The 20,106-nt window shown below is 45.1% G+C and overlaps 2 protein-coding genes across 9 annotated transcripts in view; both read right to left on the bottom strand.

Annotated features, from left to right (window-relative positions):
• The window catches only part of LOC145518361 (BOLA class I histocompatibility antigen, alpha chain BL3-7-like), a 68,375-nt gene extending 53,716 nt beyond the window's left edge, over window positions 1–14,659 (bottom strand). Inside the window, exons 1-7 of one of the 8 annotated variants that reach the window (XM_081522646.1) lie at window positions 14,570–14,659; window positions 13,981–14,241; window positions 13,494–13,769; window positions 12,600–12,887; window positions 12,391–12,495; window positions 11,738–11,958; window positions 8,183–11,576 (exon numbers count right to left, since the gene is read on the bottom strand). In XM_081522646.1, coding sequence (XP_081378772.1) covers window positions 11,762–11,958; window positions 12,391–12,495; window positions 12,600–12,887; window positions 13,494–13,769; window positions 13,981–14,241; window positions 14,570–14,633 — 1,191 coding nt within the window. In that variant the 5' untranslated portion in view covers window positions 14,634–14,659 and the 3' untranslated portion in view covers window positions 8,183–11,576; window positions 11,738–11,761. Of the gene's footprint in view, window positions 11,625–11,737; window positions 11,959–12,330; window positions 12,496–12,599; window positions 12,888–13,493; window positions 13,770–13,980; window positions 14,242–14,569 lie in introns of those variants that run through there. The other 7 variants (XM_081522653.1, XM_081522647.1, XM_081522654.1 and 4 more) reach the window with 7 other exon arrangements.
• Window positions 1–20,106, bottom strand: part of LOC145518365 (BOLA class I histocompatibility antigen, alpha chain BL3-7-like) — a 51,090-nt gene that overhangs the window by 3,818 nt on the left and 27,166 nt on the right. The window lies entirely within an intron of this gene.

The raw sequence follows: 20,106 nt of genomic DNA, 5'->3' as shown, positions 1-20,106 counted from the left end.
CTGAGAACCTAAGATCCTGGGAACCAGATCCGGTACCTAGGACTTGGCCCTGATCCCTCCTCTCCTGCACCGAGAACTCTGCAGTCACACTGTCCCCGAGTCCTGGCCCAGGGACTGTGTAGTCAGATATTTTCAGAGCATTTTGGTCAGGATATTTATACAGTCCTAAAAATTAGTGAGGACCCCAAGGATAATTTTGTTTATGTGGTTACTTCTATCGATATTTTCCGTTGTAGAAATAACAGTTTAAACATTTTCAACTAATTTATTTAGGATAATATTAATAACCCATGATTTTTATATAAAAAGTAACTGTTTCTCCAAATAAACTCTATAGTGAGAACAGTGGACGTTTTTTCATATTATATTTTTGCAAGTCTTTTCCTCGTCTGTCTCACTGGATTTTATGTGAGCTTTTGCATTGAATCCATTATTTTGATTGAAATCTATGAAAATAAAAAGCACCATACATATGTAGGAGTAATATTTATAATAATTTTTCCTGTTATTTTTGGATGTTTATCTTTGATACAAAACTAAAACTACACAAGTGATAGTTTCTTAAAGGTTATTTTCTCAGTGGACCTGAAACAATATCACTATTTCTTATTCTGGTCCATTATAATCCATAAGCCTATTTTGCACACTGGATGTCACTTGTCCTAATGTAAGATTTTTTAAAAATAATTCACTGTTTCACTAAGTTTTATAGACCTTCCAGTGTCTTTCCTTCTTTCAAATAAAAAATTGCATTCCATGAAAAAGAGGGTAGTTTAGCTCATACAAATGATTTTCCTTGGAACATAGAACTTTAGAATGTAGCACAAATGCTTGATGTATACTTCCCATGTCATCATAGAAGATAGTTCTTTTTAAGAAAAGTAACCATTTATTAGCATTCTGAGATATGACCGTAAGTCTATTATTTTCCTAAAAGAAGCAGCTTATTTTTACAGTAGGGAAAACAACAGAGCAGTATTTGTGCAAGTCATATATTAAGATTAGAACACCATTTTCTGAATTTTGCTTAGGCATGAAAAACTTGAAAGGCCAATATTCACATCAGTTTTTTTTTTTTTAAGTATTGATAGTTTTTGATACTATGAAATAGCAAACAAGGGAAACAGGAGAGCAACCTATATTAAGTATTAGCAGTCAATAAAGTCTAAAATGATGGTAAGACACTAGCTACCAAGTAATCTAGAAAGATTGTTCTAAGGGAAAGAATTGCAAATGCAACATTTCTGAAGGAAGCATTAAAAACGGTTAGAGCATTTATGTCATTAAATGTTATATCTCAAAATGAGGAAGCTGACGTTCAGATTGACCCAAAATAATTCTAGAAAAGAGTGTAAGATTCATTAATATTAAATCTCATTAATAACATTAATGAAAAGATTATTAAGAAGAAGTGTCAAGAATATACTGAAGATACAATATTGTAAAGTTAAAAAAAAAAAAAGAATATACTGAAGAACTCTGCAAAACAGATCTTAAAGACCCATCTAACCACGATGGTGTGATCACTGACCTAGAGCCAGACATCTTGGAGGGTGAAGTCAAGTAAGCCTCAGGAAGCATCACTATGAACAAAGCTAGTGGAGCTGATGGAGCTCCAGTTGAGCTATTTCAAATCCTAAAAGATGATGCTGTGAAAGTGCTGCACTCGATATGCTGGCAAATATGGAAAGCTCGGCAGTGGCCATAAGACTGGAAAAAGTCCTTTTCATTCCAATCCCAAAGAAGGGCAATGCCAAAGAATCTACAAACTACCTCACAATTGCACTCATTTCACACACTATCAAGATTATGCTCAAAATTCTCCAAGCTAGGCTTCAACAGTACGTGAACCAAGAACTTCCAGATGTTTCAGCTGGATTTAGAAAAGGCAGAGGAATCAGAGATCAAATTGCCAATATCCATTGGATCATAGAAAAAGCAAGAGAGTTCAAGAAAAACATCTGCTTTATTGATTACACTAAAGCCTTTGATAGTGTAGATCACAACAAACTGTGGAATATTCTTCAAGAGATGGGAATACCAGACCACCTTACCTACCTTCTGCAAAACCTATATGCAGGTGAGGAAGCAACAGTTAGAACTGGACATGGAACAATAGACTGGCTCCAAATTGGGAATGGAGTACATCAAGGCTGTATATTTTCACCCTGCTTATTTAACTAATATGCAGAGTACATCATGTGAAATGCCAGGCTGAATGAAGCACAAACTGAAATCAAGATTGCCGGGAGAAATATCAATAACCTCAGATACACAGATGACACCACCCTTATGGCAGAAATCCAAGAACTGAAGAGCATCTTGATAAAAATAAAAGAGGAGAGTGAAAAAGTTGGCTTAAAACTCAACATTCAGAAAACTAAGATCATGGAATCTGGTCCCATCACTTCATGACAAATAGATGGGAAAACAATGGAAACAGTGAGAGACTTTATTTTCTTGGGCTCCAAAATCACTGCAGATGGTGACTGAAGCCGTGAAATTAGAAGATGCTTGCTCCTGGAAGAAAAGCTATGACCAACCTAGATAACATATTAAAAAGCAGAGATGTTACTTTTCGACAAAGGTCCATCTAGTCAAAGCTGTGGTTCTTCCAGTAGTCATGTATGGATGTGAGAGTTGGACTATAAAGAAGGCTGAGCGCCAAAGAATTGATGCTTTTAAACTGTGGTGTTGGAGAAGACTCTTGAGAGTCCCTTGGACTGCAAGGAGATCAAAGCAGTCTATTCTAAAGGAAATCAGTCCTGAATATTCATTGGAAGGACTGATGCTGAAGCTGAAGCTCTAACACTTTGGCCACCTGATGCAAAGAACTGACTCACTGGAAAAGACCCTGATGCTGAGAGAGACTGAAGGCAGGAGGAGAAGGGGACAACAGAGGATGAGGTGGTTGGATGGCATCATCGACTTGATGGACATGAGTTTGAGCAAGCTCTGGGAGTTGGTGATGGACGGGGAAGCCTGGCGTGCTGCAGTGGATGGGGTCACAAAGAGTCAGAGATGGCTGAGAGACTAAACTAAACTGAAAGGGGAAACCAATTAGGAGGTGGGTCTGCTTTTAAGGCAGGAGAGCCTTGAGTTTTCACTCCTGTATCTTTTCCTTTCTTCCTGCCGACTTCTGTCCCTGTTGTGGAGGGTGGTGGCAGCAGGGACAGGTGATGATGTTGATGGAATCAGAGGAGGAGTCCAGCAAGAGCTGGGAAAAAGGAGGCAAAAAAGGATGGGTGTGTCTTCCCTCAGAGGATGGCCGAATCTGACCTTGGAGCAACTGAAAGAGAATCTCTGAGGGAATAAAAAGCAATTTTCTGCAACCAGCTGGTCAGTTATTTATTGGTTTTTCTTTTTCTCCAGAGCCCATTAGCCTGCAAGCCCTGGATCAATGCTAGATGGAGCCAACTGATCATAATGGCCTCACACACCCAGGATAGTCCTCATGTCCGACCCCGGCTCCATCAGTTTAACAGGGGAAGCTTAGAATCTGCAGCCAGGAGGCCTGAATTCAGTTCCTAGTTCTGGTCTTAATAGCACTTTTTCTTTTCTGTGTGATCTGTTATTTGTCTTATTATTTTTAAATTATTTTCATTTTATTTTTAATTGGAGAATACTTGCATTACAATGTTGTATTGGTTTCTGCCATACAGCAGTGTGAATCAGCCACAAGTACACATGTATCTCCTCCCTCTGGAACTTCCCTCCCACCTTCTCCATCCCACCCCTCTAGGTCGCAGAGCATGAGGTTGAGCTTCCTATGTTATACCAAAACTTCCCACTAGCTTTTTACACATGGTAATGTATATGTTTCAATGCTACTCTCTCAATTCGTCCCACCCTCTCCTTCCCTCACTGGGCCCACAAGTCCATTCTCCACGTCTGCGTCTCTATTCCTGCCCTGTAAATAGGTTCATCAGTACCATTTTTCTAGGTTCCATATAGATGTATTTTTTGCTTTATTGTTATTATTTTTGAAGATAGTTGATTCACAATGTAACACATTCCTTCTTGAGGTCTCCATTTCTTCATCTATGAAATGAGAAAACTAATGTTTATTTCCAGTCATAGCTGGGATGATTAAAAGCATTAATATATTTGAGGTGGTTGCATCTGCATGACACTAGTAACTAATATTACTTTTGCATTTTATATTATAATAGGGCACATGGACAATAAATTATTACCAATAAGCTTTATCTGCCAGTTTCCTTATTGTGGCTTCTCCTGAGATGACTACTAGCAGATTTCTGGAAATCTAAGGTTCCCTTCACCCTTGTCACAGTCATATATGCATTACTTCATGCGTGCAACATCTGTATAATTTCATATTAAAAGTTGTCATTGCTCTTTAAATATACATATCTGGATTGCATTTTGTTTCACGCGCCTGGGAGGGGAGAGCGTGTAAGATTCTGGGGAAAAGGAGAGTTTTAGCTCAGCCTTGAGGAAGCTCTAATAATTCCCCACCTCTCTCTCCCTCCAGTTCCCATTGTCTGACAGGTTCAGCATAAAGGGCTGGGGGATAATGCAGTGGGACACCTGAGGCCAGTGTTCAGTGGCTGATCCTTGGGGGGGAATCTCCCCTGAACAGTTGTCACCCTCATGTGATGAAGCAGAGCTGAAGAGCGATGTCGGGAGAGGGGACAGGACAGGGCTTGGGGGCTTCTGATTAGGAGGACTAGGGGGCAGTCTGCTTCTAGGGAGCCATGACTTGAGGATGAGTGTCCTGAACTAAGAGAGTAAAGGAGGCCGGAACGTGGAGGCATCAATCAAGCAGCAGCATCTCCCTCCATCAGCTCAGACTGATTTCCACAGGGCAGATGGCAGGTGAGACTTCTCCATCGGACCCTCAGTCGTTCTGACTTCTGCTCTGGGGGCACACAGGTGAGCGGTGCGCTCCTTGGTCAGGACAACCTTAGCCCCACCCAGGTAAAGCATTTGTGGCAGCGTGTTCTAAGGGGCACCTCCCACAGACCCGAGACAGATGACAGGAGCACTCTCTGCAGCAGGACCTGACTGGAAGCAAGAGGGTGACGAAGGGTTGTCCCTAGTCAGGGCTTGTTCCCTCCCTGCCTGGTGCACATGATGCACAGTGAGTAATGGGAATAGAGAACGCATTCCATGTCTGTTTATCGGAATGGGATGATATATTCTTTCATGGTTTTATTCAAGGTTAATCTCATTCATGCAGTTGTGCATGCATGTTTCCATTCGTGTATTCTTGCATTTTAGTAAACTCTAAAGTGTCATTTGTTGTACTCAGCTTTCATTAAGCATAAACTTTCATCCTTATTCATTTTCTTGGGTGATTATTTAATCAAAGGCATAACTGTACATTAAGAAGTCAAATATCTGTGCATGATTTCTCATGATACAGACTCTTGTTATAATCTTGATTCTTCTCAATTTCTGCTTTCCCACTGGCGACCACGTTGAATAATTTTTAGCTGATTCTTTTGGCTTTTATTTCTAAATCTCTAAACACGATGCCTTATTAGAACTGCTGCTTGATTTTTCTGTCACAGCCACTGTCTGTCGCATCACACAGTGGCTGATGCAATAGTTAATAGTCATTGCTTTCTTTCACTCTTCCCATTCCTTCAGTTTCCCAGCTTATTCTTATATTGATCATACTTAGTTCATTCAGCTTTTTCTTTTCCATGAGCAATAGACTTGTCAACTAAAAAGATGCTCAACTTCAGACTTGTGAGTTAAGTTTTATTTGGGGCAAAATGAGGACTGCAGCCTGGGAGACAGCACCTCAGATAGCTCTGAGAAACAGCTCCAAAAATGTAGGGAGGGAAGGTCAGTGTATATGATTTTGGTGAAGGGGGAAGTTCAGTGCAATCAAGTACTTATCTTCCAAAGGTTTTCTGCTAGTCACAAGGAGCTGATCTCACCATGAAGGGATTTAATGCTTTTCTACATATGAGGTAGTGAAGCGAACCAAAGGATGGGAAAAGGTCAGTGTTCATTCCAATCCCAAAAAAGGGCAATGCCAAAGAATGTTTAAACTACCGAACAATTGTACTCATTTCACATGCTAGCAAAATTATGCTCAAAATTCTTCAAGCTAGGCATCAGGAGAAGGCAATGGCACCCCACTCCAGTACTTTTGCCTGGAAAATCCCATGGACAGAGGAGCCTGGTAGGCTGCAGTCCATGGGGTCGCTAAGAGTCAGACACGACTGAGCGACTTCACTTTCACTTTTCCCTTTCTTACACTGGAGAAGGAAATGGCAACCCACTCTAGTATTCTTGCCTGGAGAATCCCAGGGACGGCAGAGCCTGGTGGGCTGCCGTCTATGGGGTCGCACAGAGTCGGACACGACTGAAGCGACTTAGCAGTAGCAGTAGCAGGCATCAGCAGTATGTGAACTGAGAACTTCCAGATGTACAAGCTGGGTTTAGAAAAGGCAGAGGAACCAGAGATCAAATTGCCAGCATTTGTTGGATCACAGAGAAAGCAAGGGAATTTCAGAAAAACATCTACTTCTGCTTCACTGACTATGCTTAAAGATTTTCACTGTGTGGATCACAACAAACTGTGGAATAATCTTAAAGAGATGGGAATACCAGACCACCTTACTTGTCTCCTGAAAACCTGTATGCAGGTCAAGAAGCAACAGGTAGAACCATACACGGAACTACGGACTGGTTTAAAATTGGAAAAGGAGTATAATAAGGCCGTAGATTGTCACTCTGCTTATTTAACTTATATGCAGAATACATCAGGCAAAATGCCAGGCTGGATAAATCACAAGTTGGAATCAAGATTGCCAGGAAAATATCAACAACCTCAGATAAGGAGATGATACCACTTTAATGGCAGAAAGTGAAGAAGAACTAAAGAGCCTCTTGATGAGTGTGAAAGAGGAGAGTGAAAAAGCTGGCTTAAAACTCAACATTTAAAAAACTAAGATCATGGCATCCAGTCCCATCACTTCAAGGCAAATAGAAGGGGAAAAATTGGCAGCAGTGACAGATTTTATTTTCTTGGGCTCCAAAATCACTACAGACAGACTGCAGTCATGAAATTAAAAGATGCTTGCTCATTGGAAGGGAAAGTATGACTAACTTTGACAGTGTATTAAAACGCAGAGACATCACTTTGGCAACAAAGATCCATATTGTCATAGCTACGGTTTTTCCAGTAGTCATGTACAAATGTGAGAGCTGGACCACGAAGAATCCTGAGGGCCAAAGAATTGATGCTTTCAAATTGTGGTTCTGGATAAGACTCTTGAGAGTTCCTTGGACAGCAAGGAGATCAAACCAGTCAATCCTAAAGGAAATCAACCCTGAATACTCATGGGAAGGACTGATGCTAAAGCTGAAACTCCGATACGTTGGCCACCTGAAGAGAAGAGCCGACTCATTGGAAAAGACCCTGATGCTGGGAAAGATTGAAGGCAAAAAGAGAAGGTGGGGACAGAGGATGAGATGATTAGATAGCATCATGAAGCCAATGGACATGACCTTGAGCAAACTCTGGGAGATAGCGAAGGACAGGGAATCCTGGCATGCTGTAGTCCATAGGGTCGCAAATAGTCAGACACGACTTAGTGACTGAACAAGAAGAAGATGCAGGAACGGAGATCACAAAATCAGTTCTTAAAAATAATCTCTCTAAAGACCCATTCCACTTGTTTCCCTGGGGCACAAAGGACTTCATTCTCCTCCCTGCACTTCCTCAGGGTGTGTCGAAGGTAAACAGCTATAGCAGCCCAGGATTCAATCTCTGGAGAGGCAGATGGCAGATGCCCTCAGCAAGTGCCAATTTTAGCTGACACACTCGTGTAAACTATTACCTCTCACTTTCTGCACAACCTCTTGTTCTCCCTGAGTTAACAATTGCCTTTGTATTTGCTGATTATGTTCTATGAAGCTCTCATGAATTCAGCTCTAGTGATTGCTCTGTTTGCATGACTCTTTGAAGAAGTGTGGATACTTTGGATATTCCATCAGTTTTTCCTTTTCTGGAAATGTCGTACTGGACCCTTCTGACATGCTCCCACCTGGTCTGGATTCTTCTGCATCTGGAGTAGAGCCTTCCTCCTAGGATCTCCCTCCACTTCAAAGTGCTGTGGATACTGCATAGCACAGGGAACTCTACCCAACATTCTCTAACGGCGTATATGGGGAAAGAATCTAAAAAAGACTGAATATATTTATAGCTGATTCATTTTATTGTACTGCAGAAAGTGACAGAGCATTGTAAATCAACTGCACTCCAATGAAAAGAAAACCAAAAAAACAAGTAAGCAAGCACCTCTCTACCCTGGATGTCATTTATTAGTCACTTGTCTTTCAGCCAAACCCGAGTGCCTGCAATGTACCAGGTCAAGTTCCAGTCCCACATCTTTGCTCTAACAATTGACATTTGACATTCTTTTCCATCCCTCTCTCCCCCACACCTGATGAGGAGCATTTCCAGATTAGGAGAATTCCACACTGAAAGAGTCTTGGTAGGAGGCAGAGACCACCTTCCTCCATTAAAGAAGAAAACCCACTTTCCCAAATATTCTTGCTAGAGCACACAGCATGATGCTGAGGTCCCACCACTCAGGTGACCACATGTCAGACTCTACTCAGGCCGTTGTGACATGGAGAAGCTGGAACTATGCAGGATGTATCTGGCAAGAGTGTCGAGAGTGGGAGTCACACCACCTCCAGTTGTCGGGAGCCTCAGTGATGGCCGTCCTCAGCGCAGGGTCCACGTCCAGCACGAGGAGCTCACTGTGTAAGCAGTGACACTGTGCCCCAGCAGGGGCGAAAGTTCCTTTGTGGGACCTGGCCTGGAGTGGACACTGTGGATCCTGTTCCCATGGAGCCATATATATATAGTACTGTATGTCTAATTTAATTTGGATCCCATTGTTAGCTCCAAGAATGAGTGAGGAGAACTCAACCTGGAGAAGAGTTTCAGAGAGCAAGGATTTCATTACGCTGAACTGTGAACCACTGCCTAAGTCTTCATGTGGAGTAAGAACCACATTATTTCTCAACAACAGACCACATAATTGACAATATAGGTATTCCCTTTTCTTTCTGAAGAAAAAAAAATGGTTTTAAATGTGGATTTAAGATCCCTCTCTGGCCACTCGCTTTCATATACCTCAGGGGTTCCCAAATTGGCTGATCATCAGAATTGCTTGTGGGGCATCTTGCGAATTGCTCAGCCTTTCCCCAGAACCACCTTCTTAGAGTATTAGGACAAGATGCAGGGATTGCTTATTTAAAAACCTCTGTATGTGAGGTTGATACACAGCATGTGGGAATCCTGGTCTACGTACATTCTCGCTACTAAAAGTGTGATCTGAAGACCAGCAGCATCACCACCAACCTTATTACAAATGCAGACTCTCAGGCTCTACTCCCGACTGTCTTCATTTAACGAAGGTCCAGGGGAGCACCAGCATCCCCACCCTGGACACCGCACTAATCCTACAGGCTCCTCCACTGCATCGCTCACCCTTCACCTCCTGATTCTGCACAGCAGTGAGACTGATGCTTCTTGTGAGCAGTCACACCAGGACATCTTCCTTTCAAACCATCTTATGAGTCCACATCTTTCACAGACATCAGACACCTTCTAATATGCTGGAGGCCCACATGATCTGCCCAGACACTGGATCTCATCTCAATTCCTTGCTCCTCCAGCCAAACCTGCCTCCTGGCTCTTCCTTGAACACATGACACTCTCCTGCCCTTGTGCATTTGCACTGGATGCTCCTCTGCCTGGAGAGAACTCCCCCCAGACATCCTTGTGGACATTCTTTCATGTCCTTCACATCTTTACTCAAATATCATCTCCTCAACGAGGACTACACTGACCACCCTAGTAAAACAGCCACATTGCCTGTACCCACACACCGATACTCTCGGTCCCTTTCCTCAAAGCACTTGCCAATCCTTAGGCAGACACTTTCCTCACTTATTAGGCTCACTCTGCCCCCTTTCACCAAACACAGGGCACGAGGCCAACAAAGTATGTCTGTTGTTAGTTCACTGAGGTTTCACAAATGCAAAAATAGAGCATCATCTATCTGGCACACAACAAATACCAGTTGAAGCCTCCATATTCTATCTTTAGCAATGTGAACTCAAGCCACTTGCTCTCTCGTGGCAGCTACAGCACAACATCCATTCACACTGACATCAATGCTGCCTGTACTTCCCCCACAAGAGCTGATCACTCCTCCCTCCCACACCGACAGGTCTGCACTCTACACATAATGATATCTTCTCTTCAGAAAAGATACAAGGCTGACAGGTTGCATATTCCAACCTGATATGACTATTCAGTTCAGTTCAGTTCAGTCACTCAGTCGTGCCCGACTCTTTGTGACCCCATGAGGTGCAGCATGCCAGGCCTCCCTGTCCAACAACAACTCTTGGAGCCCACCCAAATTCATGTCCACTGAGTCGGTGATGCCATCCAACCATCTCATCCTCTGTCGTCCCCTTTTCCTCCTGCCCTCAATCTTTCCCAGCATCAGGGTCTTTTCACATGAGTCAGCTCATCGCATCAGGTGGCCAAAGTACTGGAGTTTCAGCTTCAACATCAGACCTTCCAATGAACACCCAGGACTGATCTCCTTTAGGATGGACTGGTTGGATCTCCTTGCAGTCCAAGGGCTCTCAAGAGTCTGCTCTGACACCACCGTTCAGTAGCATCAATTCTTCGGCACTCAGGTTTCTTTATAGTCCAACTCTCACATCCATACATGACTACTGGAAAAACCATACCTTGACTACACAGACCTTTGTTGGCAAAGTAATGTTTCTGCTTTTTAATATGCTGTCTAGGTTGGTCATAACTTTCCCTCCAAGGAGTAAACGTCTTTTAATTTCATGGCTGCAATCACCATCTACAGATTTGGGAGCCCAAAAAAATTTAGTCTCTCACTGTTTCCACATCTATTTGCCATGTAGTGATGGGACCAGATGCCATGATCTTAGTTTTCTGAATGTTGAGCTTTAGGCCAACTTTTTCACTCTCCTCTTTCACTTTCATCAACAGGCTCTTAGTTCTTCTTCCCTTTCTGCCATAAGGGTGGTGTCATCTGCATATCTGAGGTTATTGATATTTCTCCCAGCAATCTTGATTCCAGCTTGTGCTTCCTCCAGCCCAGCGTTTCTCATGATGTACTCTGCATAGAAGTTAAATAAGCAGGGTGACAATATACAGCCTTGACGTACTCCTTTTCATATTTGGAACCAGTCTGTTGTTCCATGTCCAATTCTAACTGTTGCTTCCTGACCTGCATAAAGATTTCTTAAGAGGCAGGTCAGGTGGTCTGGTATTCCTATCTCTTTCAGAATTTTCCACAGTTTATTGTGATCCACAGTCAAAGGCTTTGGCATAGTCACTATTAGGCACCGCTTTATAAATCCAGGAGTTTGGATCGGAAGAGTTCAGCAGTCTCCCCATCTCTTCATGTTACACTAATAGGAGCATGGACACATTCAGATGCAGCTGCAGAAACAGGAGTCTGGAGATCTGACATCACAAAGTGGGACCGAGGATCACTCAGTCCCCACAAGGCAGCAGTCTCACACTGTGAGAGAAAAGAATCAGGAACCAGTTCAGGTCAATCATGTAAGGGCTGACATTCTCCCCAGCCCCCCACATGCTCACATGTCCCACTCAAAGATCCCCACCACCCAGTGTGTCCCCTCCTCCAGCTCCTCCCCCAATCTAGACCCTCCAGGGTCTCACCTTTAGTTAACTGTGAGAGACATATCAGAGCCCTGGGCTGTGACTTCCTGGAGGAGAACAAAACCAGGATGTGGTCAGAACACACAGGAAAGAAAATGGAGAAGGCACTTTGAGGAGGGTGAGTCCCCCATGGCCTCCTGTCTGCACCCTCACAAGGGTCTCAGGAATCGCACCCCCTCTGTACTTAGTTGCAGTCAGGGTGTAACTCCCTCCTTTTTCACCTGTGAGAAGAAAGTATCACGTGAAAGACCATGGAGCAGACTGAGTCATGAGATCCTAGAGGAACTCCCTAGTCCTGGATAACAAAGAACTTCTCAGAACTGTGACCAAAAATTCAGGACAGGCTCAGGAACATGAAGGAAGGAGATGTGGAGGGACTGGACCACCTGCCCTCCTGGAGGTCTGTCCTCAGCAGGGACATTCCCTTCTGACCTTCAAATGCTGAGAAACAGGCCCCCAACTGGAATTATGGAGATGAAAAATTTGTCTTTCATTTTCACATGTACTTTACAAAAGGGTCAGTCTTAGCATCAGCTCAGATTCCACATGTGTGTGGAGGGTACTTTCCAGTAACGAGGCAGGCAAACTTCCACCTGGGCCAGAAACCTGCCCAGTGAGACAAGAAAACTCAGATCCCTCCCTCCCTTCCCTACCTGAGCGCTTCTTCATCCAGATCACAGCTCCAGCCACCACAGCAACCACGAGGAGAACCAGGCCAACAATGATGCCCAGGATGGGGATGGAGGGCTGAGGAGGTTCTGTGGAGGAAAGGGAAGGGTGCTGACCTCAGGCTTGAGCCCTGACCTTGCTGTACTGAGTCCTGAAGGGCTCCTGCTTTATCTGAGAGGAAGCTCCACCCCACCCTGCTCCTTACTCCATCTCAGGGTGAGAGGCTCCTGAAGCCCTTCGTGCTGTACATGGCACGTGTATCTCTGCTCCTCTCCAGAAGGCACCACCAGGGCTGCCCACTTCTGGAAGGTTCCATCCCCTGAAGGCCTGGTCTCCACAAGCTCCATGTCCTGGGTCTGGTCCTCCCCGTCACGCTGCCAGGTCAGTGTGATCTCTTTAGGGTAGAAGCCCAGGGCCCAGCACCTCAGGGTGACTTCATGGTCAGAGATGCGGTGATGGGCCACATGTGTCTTTGGAGGGTCTGAAGGGGAAGAATCAGAAAATTCACACTCTATGGGCCACTGAAGCAGTACCACGTGACCATGCTGAGAATGGATGAAATAATGGGTTTGAAAAGAAGCAGCACAAACATCAGACACCAGCCTGGACTCTGGGGTCTGGGAAAAACTCCTAGTCCTTAGAAAGTTCTGGAGTCAGGGTGAGTACCAAGGTAGAAGACTCCATGTAAGGGGGAAATACAGAGTAATGGTCCTGATTTGGGTGGAGGCTGAATGTCTCAGAAAAGCTGGAGTCTGGCCTCCTAAGATGTTCTCAGGGTGAGAACAGGCCTTGAGAGAGAGAGTCATGGTTCACAAGAAGGCAGTCAGGGTCAAAAGGCACCGCTGACCAGTTATTTCAGGGACGCTTTTCTGCTTCTTCTCCAAAAACACTGAATGCTTTAACTGTCCCTCAGAGACGTGGGGCCACTGGTGTGTCACTGTCTTGTACAGAATATGAAAACCTGGGGGGATTCCCCGCTCTCCAGACAAGAAGTTGGGGCGGTGTTCCCAGAAGGACCCTATTTTCCTCTCCTCGGGGAAAGCCGGCTCCAGCCTGAGAGATCAGGGAGGCCCGGTGTCCCTCATACCTGCGCGCAGCAGCGTGTCCTTCCCGTTCTCCAGGTGTCTGTGGAGCCACTCCACACACTTGACCTCCACGTAGTTCCGTTGCAACTCTGCCTCACCGGAGATTTGCCACTTGAGCTTTTCGATCTCAGCGGTCGCGTCCCCCGCGGTCCAGGAGCGCAGGTCTTGGTTCAGGGTGAAGTAATCTCTGCCGTCGTAGGCGTCCTGCCAGAACCCGCGGAGGAGGCGGCCGTCCGGCCCCACGTCGCAGCCAAACATCCACTGGTAGGTATGAGACCCTGACCCGCCCCGACCATTCGCGGTGATTAAACCCAAACTGAAAATAAAACCGGGTCGAATCTCCGCCCCCCCCACTTCCCCCGGCTCCTCCCGAGTCGGGGGACGGTGAGGGTCCTGCAATGTCGGGGTGACCCTCGGACCCAGAGATTCGGACCCCAGCCAGTCCCTGGGATGGGGGTAGTGACCTGGACCCGGGTCCGCGTCGCTCACCGGCCTCACTCTGGTTGTAGTCGCCACGCAGTTTGTTCAAGCAATATCGGGAATCCTGTTGACGTTCCTCGGCAACTCGTGTCAACTCTTCCCAGTATTCCGGGTGCATCCACGGCGCTCCCGGCTGCATTCTCGGATTTGGGGCGTCGCTGTCGAACCGCGCGAACTGCGTGTCGTCCACGTAGCCGACGGCAAAGAAACGCGGCTCCCCGAGGCCGGGCCGGGACACTCCGGTGGTTAAATACCTCAAGGAGTGGGAGCCTGGGGGCGGGGAGGGGTGAGACCCGGCCCGACGTTCCTCCCGGCGCGGGTCCCCGGGTCAGAGGTCGTGGGCCCAGGAGTGGGGAGGGTCTAGGGGCACGTGAGACCGAAAAGGTCGGAGAAGGACCGGGACTTCTTGGGGGAGAGAAATGGGGGCGGGCAGCAGGGGCGGGAAGCAGGGGAGGGACAGGACGAGACCAGGGGGGAGGGGGCGAGTCTGGGCGAGGGCGGCGGGGTGACTCCTTCTCTGGGGGTCCTGTCCCCGCCACCCCGGGCAGTCCCCTCGCCCTTTCCCGCAGAGGCCGTTCCCTCCCGACCCCGCACTCACCCGCCTGGGTCTCGGTCAGGGCCAGGACCCCCGAGAGCTGCAGGAGGAGGATTCGCGGCCCCATGACCTGGGCAGAAACGGCGTCCCGGCGGAGGGTGGCAATGGGGGTGGGGTATCGGTGGAGACTTTATAACCGCGGGGCCGCTGATTGGCTTCTAGAAACGAGACACCCAATGGGAGTGAGAACTAGGGCCGTGACACGAGTGTCCGGGCAGAAAGGCACAACACAGTTTGCGAAGAGAAAGGGAAACTCGAGGAGACTAGGGATTCTCAACACAGACAGTCCCCGCCCCAAACAAGGCCCTTGACTCTGAGAACCTGAGATCCTGGGAACCAGATCCGGTACCTGGGACTTCGCCCTGATCCCTCCTCTCCTGCACCGAGAACTCTGCAGTCACACTGTTCCCGAGACCTGACCCAGCGACTGTGTAGTCACATATTTTCAGAACATTTTGGTCAGGATATTTATACAGTCCTACAAATTAGTAAGGACCCCAAGGATAATTTTGTTTATGTGGTTACTTCTATCGATATTTTCCGTAGTAGAAGTAACAGTTTAAACATTTTCAACTAATTTATTTAGGATAATGTTAATAACCCATGATTTTTATATGAAAAATAACTATTTCTCCAAATAAACTCTATAGTGAGAACAGTGGACGTTTTTTCTTATTATATTTTTGCAAGTCTTTTCCTTGTCTGTCTCACTGGATTTTATGTTAGCTTTTGCATTGAATCCATTATTTTGATTGAAATCTATGAAAATAAAAAGGACCATACATATGTAGGAGTAATATTTTAAATAACTTTTCTTGTTATTTGTGGATGTTTATCTTTGATACAAAACTAAAACTATGCAAGTAATAGTTTCTTAAAGGTTATTTTCTCAATGGACCTGAAACAATATCACTATTTCCTATTCTGTTCCATTAAAACCCATAATAAGCCTGTTTTGCACACTGGATGTCACTTGTACTAATGTAAGATTTTTTAAAAGTAATTCACTGTTTCACTAAGTTTTGTAGATCTTCCAGTGTCTTTACTTCTTTCAAATAAAAAATTGCATTCCATGAAAAAGAGGGTAGTTCAGCACGTACAAATGATTTTCCTTGGAACATCAGTTCATTTCAGTCGCTCAGTCGTGTCCGACACTTTGTGACCCCATGAATTGCAGCACGCCAGGCCTCTCTGTCCATCACCAACTCCTGGAGTCCACCCAAACCCATGTCCATCGAGTCAGTGATGCCATACAACCATCTCATCCTCCGTTGTCCCCTTCACCTCCTGCCCCCAATCCTACCCAGCATCAGGGTCTTTTCCAATGAGTCAACCCTTCGCATGAGGTGGCCAAAGTATTGGAGTTTCAGCTTCAACGTCAGACCTTCCAATGAACACCCAGGATTGATCTCTTTTAGGATGGATTGATTGGATCTCCTTGCAGTCCAAGGGACTCTCAAGAGTCTTCTCCAACACCACAGTTCAAAAGCATCAATTCTTCGGTGCTCAGCTTTCTTCACCGTCCAACTCTCACATCCATACATGACCACTGGAAAAACCATAGCCTTGACTAGACGGACTTTTGTTGCCAAAGTAACGTCTCTGCTTTTAAATATGCTCTCTAGGTTGGCCATAACCTTCCTTCCAAGGAGTAAGCGTCTTTTAATGTCATGGATGCAATCACCATCAGCAGTGATTCTGGAGCCCAAAAAATAAAGTCTGACACTGTTTCCACTGTTTCCCCATCTATTTCCCATGGAGTGATGGGGCCAGATGCCATGATCTTAGTTTTCTGAACGTTGAGCTTTAAGCCAACTTTTTCACTCTCCTCCTTCACCTTCATCAAGAGGCTCTTTAGTTCTTCTTCACTTTCTGCCATAAGGGTGGTGTCATCCGCATATCTGAGGTTATTGATATTTCTCCCGGCAATCTTGATTCCAGCTTGTGTTTCTTCCAGCCCAGCATTTCTCATGATGTACTCTGCATATAAGTTAAATAAGCAGGGTGACAATATACAGCCTTGACGTACTCCTTTTCCTATTTGGAACCAGTCTGTTGTTCCATGTCCAGTTCTAACTGTTGCTTCCTGACCTGCATACAGGTTTCTCAAGAGACAGGTCAGATGGTCTGGTATTCCCATCTCTTTCAGAATTTTCCACAGTTTATTGTGATCCACACAGTCAAAGGCTTTGGCATAGTCAATAAAGCAGAAATAGATGTTTTACTGGAACTCTCTTGCTTTTTTGATGATCCAGCGGATATTGGCAATTTGATCTCTGGTTCCTCTGCCTTTTCTAAAACCAGCTTGAACATCTGGAAGTTCACGGTTCACGTATTGCTGAAGTCTGGCTTGGAGAACTTTGAGCATTACTTTACTAGCATGTGAGATGAGTGCAATTGTGCAGTAGTTTGAGCATTCTTTGGCATTGCCTTTCTTTGGGATTGGAACGAAAACTGACCTTTTCCAGTCCTGTGGCCACTGCTGAGTTTTCCAAATTTGCTGGCATATCGAGTGCAGCACTTTCACAGCATCACCTTTGAGGATTTGAAATAGCTCAGCTGGAATTCCATCACCTCCACTAGCTTTGTTCGTAGTGATCCCTTCTAAGGCCCACTTGACTTCACATTCCAGGATGTCTGGCTCTAGGTGAGTGATCACACCATTGTGATTATCTGGGTCGTGAAGATCTCTTTTGTACAGTTCTGCTGTGTATTCTTGCCACCTCTTCTTAATATATTCTGCTTCTGTTAGGTCCATACCATTTCTGTCCTTTATCGAGCCTATCTTTGCATGAAATGTTCCTTTGGTATCTCTAATTTTCTTGAAGAGATCTCTAGTCTTTCCCAATCTGTTGTTTTCCTCTATTTCTTTGCACTGATCGCTGAGGAAGGCTTTCTTATCTCTCCTTGCTATTCTTTGGAACTCTGCATTGAGATGGGAATATCTTTCGTTTTCTCCTTTGCTTTTCGCTTCTCTTCTCTTCCCAGCTATCTGTAAGGCCTCCTCAGACAGCCGTTTTGCTTTTTTGTATTTCTTTTCCATGGGGATTGTCTTGATCCCTGTCTCCTGTACAATGTCACGAACCTCTGTCCATAGTTCATCAGGCACTCTGTCTATCAGGTCTAGTCCCTTAAATCTATTTGTCACTTCCACTGTATACTCATAAGGGATTTGATCTAGGTCATAACTGCATGGTCTAGTGGTTTTCCCTACTTTCTTCAATTTAAGTCTGAATTTGGCAATAAGCAGTTCATGATCTGAGCCACAGTCTGCTCCTGGTCTTGTTTTTGCTGACTGTATAGAACTTCTCCATCTTTGGCTGCAAAGAATATAATCAATCTGATTTCGGAGTTGACCATCTGGTGATGTCCACGTGTAGAGTCTTCTCTTGTGTTGTTGGAATAGGGTGTTTGCTATTACCAGTGCGTTCTCGTGGCAAAACTCTATTTTTTGTGTGTGTCTTCCCTCAGAGGATGGCAAATCTGACCTTGGAGCAACTGAAAGAGAATCTCTGAGGGAATAAAAAGCAATATTATGCAACCAGCTGGTCAGTTATTTATTGGTTTTTCTTTTTCCCCAGAGCCCATTAGCCTGCAAGCCCTCGATCAATACCAGATGGAGCCAACTGATCATAATGGCCTCACACACCCAGGATAGTCCTCATGTCAGACCCCGGCTCCATCAGTTTAACAGGGGAAGCTTAGAATCTGGAGCCAGGAGGCCTGAATTCAGTTCCTAGTTCTGGTCTTAATAGCACTTTTTCTTTTCTGTGTGATCTGTTATTTGTCTTATTATTTTTAAATTATTTTTATTTTATTTTTAATTGGAGAGTACTTGCATTACAATGTTGCATTGGTTTCTGCCATACAGCAGTGTGAATCAGCCACAGGTATACATGTATCTCCTTCCTCTGGAACTTCCCTCCCACCTTCCCCATCCCACCCCTCTAGGTCGCAGAGCATCAGGTTGAGCTTCCTATGTTATACCAAAACTTCCCACTAGCTTTTTACACATGGTAATGTATATGTTTCAGTGCTACTCTCTCAATTCGTCCCACCTTCTCCTTCCCTCACTGGGCCCACAAGTCCACTCTCCACGTCTGCGTCTCTATTCCTGCCCTGTAAATAGGTTCATCAGTACCATTTTTCTAGGTTCCATATAGATGTATTTTTTGCTTTATTGTTATTATTTTTGAAGATAGTTGATTCACAATATAACACATTCCTTCATGTGGTCTCCATTTCTTCATCTATGAAATGAGAAAACTAATGTTTATTTCCAGTCATAGCTGGAATGATTAAAAGCATTAATATATTTGAGGTGGTTGCATCTCCACCACACTAGTATCTAATATTACTTTTGCTTTTTATATTATAATAGGGCACATGGACAATAAATTATTACCAATAAGCTTTATCTGCCAATTTCCTTATTGTGGCTTCTCCTACATGACTACTAGCAGATTTCTGGAAATCTAAAGTTCCCTTCACCCTTGTCACAGTCATATATGCATTACTTCATGCCTGCAACATCTGTATAATTTCATATTAAAAGTTTTAATTGCTCTTTAAATATACACATCTGGATTGCATTTTGTTTCACGTGTCTGGGAAGGGAGAGCATGTAAGATTCTGGGGAAAAGGAGAGTTTTAGCTCAGCCTTGAGGAAGCTCTAATAATTCCCCACCCCTCTCAGCTCCCATTGTCCGACAGGTTCAGCATAAAGGGCTGGGGGATAATGCAGTGGGACGCCTGGGGCCAGTGTTCTGGCTGATCCTTGGGGGGGAATCTCCCTTGAACAGTTGTCACCCTCATGTGATGAAGCAGAGCTGAAGGGCGATGTCGGGAGAGGGGACAGGACAGGGCTTGGGGGCTTCTGACTAGGAGGACTAGGGGCCAGTCTGCTTCTAGGGAGCCATGAGTCTTGGGGATGAGTGTCCTGAACTGAGAGAGTAAAGGAGCCCAGAATGTGGAGGCATCAATCGAGCAGCAGCATCTCCCTCCATCAGCTCAGACTGATTTCCACAAGGCAGATGGCAGGTGAGACTTCTCCATCGGACCCTCAGTCGTTCTGACTTCTGCTCTGGGGGCACACAGGTGAGCGGTGCTCTCCTTGGTCAGGACAACCTTAGCCCCACCCAGGTAAAGCATTTGTGGCAGCGTGTTCTAAGGGGCACCTCCCACAGACCCGAGACAGATGACAGGAGCACTCTCTGCAGCAGGACCTGACTGGAAGCAAGAGGGTGACTAAGGGTTGTCCCTAGTCAGGGCCTGTTCCCTCCCTGCCTGGTGCACATGATGCACAGTGAGTAATGGGAATAGAGAACGCATTCCATGTCTGTTTATCGGAATGGGATGATATAATCTTTCATGGTTTTATTCAAGGCTAATGTCATTCACGCAGTTGTGCACGCATGTTTCCATTCGTGTGGTCTTGCATTTTAGTAAACTCTCAAGTGTCATTTGTTGTACTCAGCTTTCATTAAGCATAAACTTTCATCCTCATTCATTTTCTTGTGTGATTATTTAATCAAAGGCAC

This window comes from Giraffa tippelskirchi, chromosome 8 (genome assembly GCF_054371585.1).
Source record: "Giraffa tippelskirchi isolate mGirTip1 chromosome 8, T2T-mGirTip1v1.2.pri, whole genome shotgun sequence".
Classification (NCBI taxonomy): domain Eukaryota; kingdom Metazoa; phylum Chordata; class Mammalia; order Artiodactyla; family Giraffidae; genus Giraffa; species Giraffa tippelskirchi.
The sequence above is the reverse complement of the archived record's forward strand: the minus strand, read 5'-3'. Positions and strand labels throughout refer to the sequence as shown.